The sequence below is a fragment of the Hylaeus anthracinus genome, unplaced genomic scaffold, assembly GCF_026225885.1.
Source record: "Hylaeus anthracinus isolate JK02 unplaced genomic scaffold, UHH_iyHylAnth1.0_haploid 12002, whole genome shotgun sequence".
NCBI classification, from domain to species: Eukaryota; Metazoa; Arthropoda; class Insecta; order Hymenoptera; family Colletidae; genus Hylaeus; species Hylaeus anthracinus.
In genome coordinates this window covers 5,444,597-5,453,827 of record NW_026534349.1, presented here as the reverse complement: position 1 = coordinate 5,453,827, position 9,231 = coordinate 5,444,597, and the positions used below count along the sequence as shown (strand labels likewise).

At 43.6% G+C, this 9,231-nt stretch overlaps 1 protein-coding gene across 1 annotated transcript; it reads left to right on the top strand.

Moving 5' to 3' along the window:
- The first annotated feature begins 912 nt into the window (after window positions 1-912).
- LOC128891995 (phosphoenolpyruvate carboxykinase [GTP]-like) lies at window positions 913-9,013 on the top strand. The gene is made up of 8 exons (XM_054152019.1): window positions 913-2,830; window positions 4,152-4,650; window positions 5,665-5,910; window positions 6,002-6,186; window positions 6,267-6,661; window positions 7,250-7,597; window positions 7,704-7,970; window positions 8,099-9,013. Exons 2-8 carry the CDS (start codon window positions 4,397-4,399, stop codon window positions 8,555-8,557), a joined length of 2,154 nt encoding a protein of 717 aa, XP_054007994.1. The 5' UTR covers window positions 913-2,830; window positions 4,152-4,396; the 3' UTR covers window positions 8,558-9,013.
- Window positions 9,014-9,231: the final 218 nt, after the last annotated feature.

Below are 9,231 nucleotides of genomic sequence, written 5' to 3'. Positions count from 1 at the left end.
TTCGAAGTTGTTCGAGAAATCCATGTAAACAATAAAATTGTATTGCGCACCGGCCAGCTTCGAGCAAAGTACAATCAATGAATACGTTTCCTTTCTCTGAGTAATCTGAACGTCGATTTCTTTTCCGCTCGCGAATCCGCTTCGCTTATGCTTAATCTATTTTATCAAATTTTTTTTTTTTTTTTTATCGAATATTTTGCAATACACCGAGAACGATGAAATACTCAAAATGTATCCGTAACGTTCGATCACCAGTAAAATATACGAACAACCCTGAGTCCTAGTTTCAATTTATAAAATTGCCATCAATTGTTCGATCTAATATTTAAGAAACGTACGATTTAATTCGCGTATTTGTTAGCTTTCAAATAATTGCGATCTTCGTTATTGGTACGTGACTTCTATTTGCTCGTCTGTCTCGTTACGTTGCATCGATGCAAGCGCATCTGGCTTGGTCCGTAGTTCACTGTCTGGAGATAATTTACGAATGCCGCATTTCGCGCGATAACGTGGCGAACCGTCGAATCTCTGGTCGCGAAGACCAAACGATGCACTCTGTTTTGTTACTTTTTTTCAACGACTTCATTTCATTTTCGTTTCGAGATGTCGCGAGATACATTGTCTCGACCAATTACTCTCTTGACTAAAAAAAGTTATTTATGGTTTACAGATAACGATTGACGGACGCTGATACGCGAAGCGCTGTTTTAACACGCTGCGAATGAAACAGTGGATACAAATGGAATAGTAACAGCGTAAATGTCGTGGAAACGGTATTAGAGAAAGGTAATGCAATCTGGGATGATAGTCCAATTAGAAAATTTGAAGGGATTACGATTCCCCTTATCTCGAGAGTTGATTCACCTTTGAAGATTTCGTGGGATTCTCCGATACTTATACTTTGAACCACCGTCTCGCCGAGTAGATTATTTTTTTATTAATTAGCGACATTCGAGATTCATTCTCCATCCGTCTGCAGTAAATAGAATTCAAGTTTGTGTAACGCGAAACACAAGAGACTACGTTTATTTTGTTTACAGTTTGATGATATACATAACGTAGACATAGCATACCATAAACACTGGTCTTATCGATTAGAAATAAACCCACAAATCTAAAGAAAAAAAAAAAAAAAATTGAAGATGGAAAAAGCTCCAATCCTCGCCGAATCTTACAATAGATGCTTCGTATGCACGGTGAAATTATCTACGCCAATTGGACCGCGGTAATCGAAACGAGGTTCCAATTCATAAATTAGAAAGTATTAGCGCAACACAGTCGCGAAACTGCAGGACTATTCAACCTGCAGTAATCGAGCAACTTCTTGCGTTAGAAACCTGTCATTATTTCTCCTAACATACTATTTCCTTTTCTAATAGAGACTTTCGATCTTATTGCATAGTTCTCATCGTTTTTATTGGCGAAATCTGCAGAATGCTTGCCAAAGTCTTCGCGTAAAGTGGCGAATCATGATCGAGCAAGCGAAAACGATTAGGTACAAAGGATATTCACGTTCTGCGAACGTCAATATTTCCGTTTTATTTTTGTAGACTTTGAATTTTTTAAATACTCCTTTATCAGCGATCACTGTCTAATCGAACGTAATTGCTTTAACAGATGACGACTCGGATCTTATCGATGACTCGCGATTCCTCGACGCCAATCGCCCATGGATAAACCTCGCTAGCCTCAAGGACGAAGAATGCGTATCTCTCGAGCGCTATCGCTCGTTACTTTCCCGCGAAAATAACTACAGATCTTTCGCAACGATTACCATCGCATAAATCCACTCAGAGATCGAGTAAAGCTTGAGGTCAGTTACCTCTCGATCGCAAATGAATCTCCATGCTCGTTTAAAGTCTCAAATTATACTACAAAAACCTTTTCTTTCCACGGAGTAACTAATACTTTTGGTACAAAGAGCAATTGCTTTATGACCCGGATCTGCCGGTTGAACCAATCGATAAAACTTATCTGCCAGGCTCTGCTTTTAATGCGAGGCTATTAATTTGCTGACAATCTACTCGAACCAATTACGTACTAATAGAAGATTGAGTAATTAGAGCGAGTAGATGAACTATTCAAAGCGGGTTTGATAACATGCCTTGTGGGAACAGTGCGAGTTTGTTTAATCGCTTTATCGAAACGATCGATCATCACGTGTCTTAGAGAGTTGGAGAGATTCCTTCTGGAATTCAAATTTAACGTAATTAGGATTTGCATAGAAGATTATGGACGACCGCTACCGTGAAGATGATTATAGTAGGCAGTGTAGTAGACTTTAGTTTTGTAAATCCGTTATTTCGAGAACCATGTAAAGTATCTTGTAAAGCGTGGGTTAGGCGTACTTGAAAGTGTAAGACAATTGTCAAATGTGATTAGTAAAAGAATCGAGAATTCTCCCGCAGGAGGTGATTCTTGTCTCGCGATAATAGCCGACGGGCCAGGTCTGGCTCGCGAGCCACAGTTTACTAACCCGTGGTGTAGATAGTCGCGCGACACGCGAACAGCTAGCACCAGGCGTCAGTCACGCGAACGAGCGTCGAGCTAGATAGCGAGCAAGGGAAAGTGTTCGCGCGAAAATAGAAGAGCAAGGCGTTTGCTTTCGGTGTAAAACCCGACCGGCAAAGATATTCGTTTCGTGGGCCGATTAATCGCGCCACGATCGCTTTTACTTCCCGCAGTTCTGTGGCCCGGCTGCAGTCCACTAGCAGCAGCCCGATCGACCGTGTGTATTCGAGTGCTGTACGCGCCTCTTCGACCGATCCGATTTCCTCGCTGGCTGCTCAGGTCGCCTCCGACTCGCTACTCGACGATTGCCGCAAATAAGGTAGGCAGCTGGAGAGATCAGGGCAACGTTACACGAGGAATGCGGTACGCGACGTTCCCTGTCAAGCTGTCACAGTTCCGTCAGGTTGTCAGGAAGTTACCCCCACCGCATCGCACTCTCATTGTGTCTCGATTTCGTCTCCATGTAAAGTTGAACGATCTGGAGACGAAGTCGAGCAAATTTTAAAATCTACCAGTAATCTACCATTTTATTTTCTCTGATGTTTTCGAGTGCCGTGAGCCCGAAAATGTAGAAGAACCGGTTGCACGATTCTGTTTACACGAGTGTGAATGTGTGTAGGTATGTTGTCTGTTGTTTTGCTTTATATTTCAGGAGTGGTATATTGCAAAACCTTGAAGATTAATACGTGGCTTCTATGTATAGGGCATAGATACCACTCAATTTAGAAAAACGTGTGTGTATGCATATGTAAGTACGCGCTCGATAATAGAATGAGTATCGTGGAAGAAAAGAGAGACCAATACTGAAAGGAACAGCGACCAGTATGTAGTCAGACGGCGCGGTCTGACACTGTCCACATACTACTAATTTATGGTAGCCATTCTCTTTAACCCAGTACTGATCTTTCTCCTTACAACGCGTGTTTGGTATTTAGCGACTAATTTGTATGCTGCGTATTTGCGCTACGTATATTTTTATGCTAAGAGTATCTGCCAGATGATAATTGTGTAACGTGTATCGTATATTTCTGTGATGAGTGTTGTGTGAGAGTTCTATCGTATGCAGTGTGTACGTTAGAGAAGCCAGGATGAAACGAGTAGCGTTTTTCGTTGGAATTCTTACCCTCGGTCATATCTTAACCACCGTCATCCAAGACCATTTTAGTTGGGGGTTTCGAAAAGTACCTTTCGTAATTATACAGTTGCAGCTGTATTCATATTCCGTTATGCAATAAATTTTCTTTTTGTTCGACCACCTAAAATGGCCATTTCCAGTCGCAATACTACCATCCTCAGCTTCTGACAACCTGGAAGAGAACACACAGCGACGAGTATTTGTTATTTTACCAGCTGCGTAAAAAGTTACCACGTAAATCGAGAGACGAGCGCATATCTAAATTCCATGAAAGTCCGATTCAACAAGCGATCAGGCCCTTCCAAACGGAGACCAAACCGTTACAGGGGCCCTTATTAACCGTTGGCCAATATCGGGCTCGATACGTGACGTCTACTTTTTACGCGACTGCAAGTCGCCGTTCCAATTAAATTCCTGATACTCGTCGCGGCCAATTCGTCGATCGCGTGTCCACGGTAAATACGTTCCTCGACGTTCCTTACCAGGCTCATCGTCGTGTTTTCAGTGCAAACGACACGCTGCTTTGCATCATCCCTCTTGGTTGGAAAGGCTCGTTAAACGGAAGGCCGTCGAAACCATCTTGGAACAGATCCACGCGAACGACTGATCCAGGGCCCGCGTCCGATTCCTCCGGCGTTCCGCTTCGCCCCTACTCTACCCACCGGAAGTACCGTCGGCCAATCAGCGGATAAAACAGCCGCGACTCCGCGCGCACCTTTGTCGATCGTATAAAAGCCTCCAGCTAGGAACATGTCCGCGAGATTCGATCTATTCCGCTGGCCGAGCCTGGTCAACGTCAGCTTCCGTTACACAAAGCGTTTCCCCGTGCTGACTGGACCAATCAGGAGGACCAGCGCGACCCTCAGGTATCCACGTTCTGCAAATTCGATCGATGTCCCCGAGGCTGCTCGACAGTCAGGATACCCCATTCTGAGCCATCGGACGATCCCCGCGACCGGAAGGATCCTCAAGATGCCTCACGCGGTCGACGTTCATCTACCAAGGTGAGTAGAGTTCTTTGCTTTCGTTTGCAACGACAAATAATATCGTTTTGTTCGTGGACCCTCCGAACTTTCCAGTCTGCTCTCGCGTAAACAGGAAATCTTGAGGAAACTTTTCAGGCAGCGTAATCGCAGAGTAACCAACACATGACCTAATTCGTTGCGTTGTGAGCTGTAAATCGAAGAAATCATTTTTGAGGCTCGATACTAACTGCCTTGCAGATATAGATAACGGTAAAGGCGAATGTCAAAAGCTTCCCTCTTCCTGTATTCGATGGGTAGACGAAGATTAGTCGTTAACAATAATTTCTTCGCGTTTTTTTTTCCAGTTAAAGAATGAACAGTGAACGCGTAAAAGTTGCTCGCGTGCAAGTAGCATGAAATTTCATTTTTATCTTCGACAAGGTCTCGCTATAGTGAAGTGAGAGTGGATTGATCGAGTCCTGTTGAATAAGTGGAACCACCTGTCACTATTACCCAGCTGTAAATTCGCCGTTCGATCTAGAGCGCATTATCGCAGGAAATTGCCGAACAGAATCGCGTGCACGGCAATATAAAGTCATGTAAATAATTCCATATGATAGATCCTAAGCACAAATTATAGGAAAATCCATTTAACCACGCGTGGAACAACCTTGACGCAAAAAATAAATTGGAGAGAGTATAATAACAGGAAAGAAATTTGAAATATTCTTAGTAATGGCTTAACAGGATAAGCTGGTTTATAAAAGAATGAAAATGAAATGTATAAAAATAGAGTGGAACTTGAGAATTTCATTTGTTATTCTTAATATCCTTTGCGCAATTTCTTGCACGATGTTCAGCAATTTCTGATGAGTACACAGCTTCACTATTATGATTAATTAACTTATCGCGTTACATTCCATCTTTCACTTTTGCAATTATGTTAGGTATCACGCAAACCATGATGAATAGACACTAATATACCCTACTGTGTCTCATTAGGTAAATTCCTCTGCGCGTCATTTTTTAACAAACGATTACGTTACCTTCCAGAGTGTCCAGGTTGCTGGCGACTCACGCAGCGAAGAACCCATCCATCGATAATAAATACGACTACATAGGGAAGACACCTACGGAACCCCTGGCTCCCAAACTTCGTGCTTACATCGAGGAGTGCGCGTCGCTATGCTGCCCTAAAGACATCTACATCTGCGACGGAAGCGAAGCGGAGAACATCCATCTGTTGAATCTACTCGAGAAGGAAGGCACCATCTCGCCCTTACCAAAATTCGAGAATTGGTGAGCGTAATCTCAAATATGAATATCAGACATCGCTAATTCTATCTAAACGTGAGCTCGTCTAGTTCTAACGAATCGATACGAATTCCAGTTGGCTGGCCAGAACGAATCCAGCTGATGTGGCCCGCGTGGAGAAGCGCACGTTCATCAGCACAGACAACAAGCACGACACAGTCGCCACGCCTCGCGAAGGCGTCACTGGAGAACTGGGTAACTGGATCTCCCCGCCGGACATGAACAAAGCCATCCTAGAACGTTTCCCGGGATGCATGAAAAGTATGTACCTGCTGTAAATCTCATTTATTCGTAAAGAATATCCAGAAGTGTGTTGAATTCATGGCAACGTCATATTACAGATCGCACGATGTACGTCATACCGTTCAGCATGGGTCCAGTAGGCTCTCCGCTCTCGAAAATCGGCATAGAGATCACGGACTCCCCATACGTAGTCTGCTCCATGAGAATAATGACCAGGATGGGAAAGAAGATCCTCGAGACCCTCGGAAACGACGACTTTGTCAAATGCTTGCACTCTGTAGGCTCCCCAAAATCGGGCTCGAGCGTTCAAGTGAACTCTTCGTGGCCCTGCGATCCGGAGAGGACGATCATCCTTCACAAACCAGCGGAAAACGAGATCGTTTCTTATGGAAGCGGTTATGGCGGGAACTCCTTGTTGGGCAAAAAGTGCTTCGCCTTGAGAATTGGCTCGACCATCGCTAGGAAGGAGGGCTGGCTCGCTGAACACATGCTCGTACGTAACACCGTGTAACAGATATGAATCTTGGCCAGATACCTGTTCAAAGAAGATGCGTCGGGTCCTGCAAAAAGTGGTTGCGTTTTTTAAGAGGGGGCGATAACGCGATGAACAAGACTCGATGAGGTTTAATAATAGGCATCGTTTTACAGCTACACAAAAGACAAAAATGTTGATGTGCGACGTTTGATAACCTAGGGTAACGAGAAATGAACATTGAACTTTGAAATGTACGGTTCGAAAAAAAAAAACAACACTTTCTGCGGGACTTGATACCGAATACAGAGAGGGACTAGGTTAGATCAATAACAACTTGTTTGCTGCGCCTCGCCTTTTCACCGTAAATGTATATTTATCTCCATTTCTGCTCTTCACGTTCTATTTAATCCTTCAATTCTAACACGCTATTCTTATTATTATTACTCTGAATCAATCGAGATTTGGATGGAAATTATTCTAATAGTAACTACATCTTTAGCTACACGTTTAGCTTCACCTTTTCTTCCCCTCGCATCTTTTCAATCGTTTCTCCATGCGTTCACGTGTCATCCGTCTAAAAGATTCTGTATCAGTTGCCTTTTCTAGATACTGGGTATCACGAATCCAAAAGGTAAAAAGCGTTACATCGCCGCCGCGTTCCCCAGCGCCTGCGGTAAGACGAATCTAGCCATGATGCAGCCGTCGTTGCCTGGTTACAAGATCGAGTGCGTTGGCGACGACATCGCCTGGATGAAGTTCGACCAGGAGGGCAAGCTGCGCGCCATCAACCCTGAGAACGGATTCTTCGGGGTCGCGCCAGGTACCAGCTGGGCCACGAACCCGAACGCCATGAAGACCATCTTCAAGAACACGATCTTCACGAACGTGGCAGCCGTCAGCGACGGTGGAGTCTTCTGGGAGGGTATGGAGAAGGAGATCGCCGGGAACGTCGCGGTTAGAATTCGTTCTACGTTGTTTTTAGTTTAGATAGTCGTGACGTTGTGTTTACCGTGACCTACTGCGATACATGGTATAAAAAGCGACCTTGATCTACTTGTAGATCACCGACTGGAGAGGCAACCAATGGACCGAGGGATCCAAGATGCCTGCAGCGCATCCGAATTCAAGATTCTGCACCCCTGCCAAGCAGTGCCCCATCATCGATCCTGCTTGGGAGGATCCAGTCGGTGTTCCCATAGACGCTATTCTTTTCGGAGGACGAAGGCCTGAGGGTGTTCCTCTAATTTACGAAGCGCGAAACTGGCAGCACGGTGTCTTCATTGGGGCTTCGATGAGGTCCGAGGCAACTGCTGCTGCCGAGCATCAGGTATATATATTCTCCTAAAGAAATGTTTATTGGTAACAAACAAAGAAATTATAGATCATCTGTATATCTAGAAGAAGCAAAGCAAATTAGTTACTGTTCTAAATAAAGCAAATGTCTGTAACTATCAGGGCAAGGTGATCATGCACGACCCGTTCGCGATGAGACCCTTCTTCGGCTACAACTTCGGCCACTACCTCGACCATTGGCTGAGCATGGCCAAAGTGGAGAACGCCAAACTACCAATGATATTCCACGTGAATTGGTTCAGAAAAACCGCAGACGGGAAGTTCCTCTGGCCAGGATACGGCGAGAACTCTCGCGTCCTGGACTGGATCCTCCGCAGGATCGATGGCGAGGACGTCGCCGTAGACTCCCCCATCGGTCTTTTGCCGAAATTAGATTCGTTTAACTTGGAAGGCATGCAGAACAACGTGAACATGGAGGAATTGTTCAGATTACCGAGAAGCTTCTGGCGTAAAGAAGTGAAGGACCTCAGGGAATACTTCGACGCGCAAGTCGGTGCCGATTTGCCGCAAGCTATACGATCCGAGCTCGATCTTCTCGCTACTAAGATCGAAATGCTTTAAACGAATCTATTTTATCATTACAAAAAACAGATCAGTCTTTTAAACGCGAGCCAAACGTTAACGATCTATGACAAAAATGATTTTAAAATTATTGTTGTAAAAATAACGTGTAATACTATCAAAGTGTACGGATGTAAAGGTGATCGAGAGCTTCACGCCATCGATGAAGAAGATATCTGTTCCTGTTATACAAGAACTTTTATTTTCATTTCTTACAATTTTTATTGAATTTTATTCCCACCAGAGCATACAATGCGTGAACTTCATCACTGAAATTATTTGTTGAATGTTTTTATCGTCTGGACGAGAATTCATGGATGTATGGGAGACTTCTTTTACGAGAAACAGTGTGTAAGCGGACAATGAGTAAATGAATGTTCAATTAACCGATTCATTGATTGTGACAGAGAAACATGTATTTTGGATAATATTTTTCTGAATAAAATATTAAAGAAACTCAAAGAATTTTACACTCCTTCTAGTAGTACCAAAACAATGTACAACTTACGAACCATTTTTTAAAGTAGGCATTTAATCCGTATCCAAATAAATTGTTTATTCGGTTGAAGTATCTAATACGCATAAAACACGTCCTTTACAGTAAAAAATGAATAGATTAGTGTATTAATTTATACGAAAAAGACTACAAATGCTTCTAATGAACTTTAGTTCAA

Excerpts from the sequence above, each read along its gene's own strand:
- LOC128891995 (XM_054152019.1), top strand. The coding sequence starts at position 4,397 with ATGTCCGCGAGATTCGATCTATTCCGCTGGCCGAGCCTGGTCAACGTC. Across the intron at positions 5,911-6,001 it reads TTACCAAAATTCGAGAATTG|TTGGCTGGCCAGAACGAATC; the intron begins GTGAGCGTAATC and ends TACGAATTCCAG. Across the intron at positions 6,662-7,249 it reads GGCTCGCTGAACACATGCTC|ATACTGGGTATCACGAATCC; the intron begins GTACGTAACACC and ends TGCCTTTTCTAG.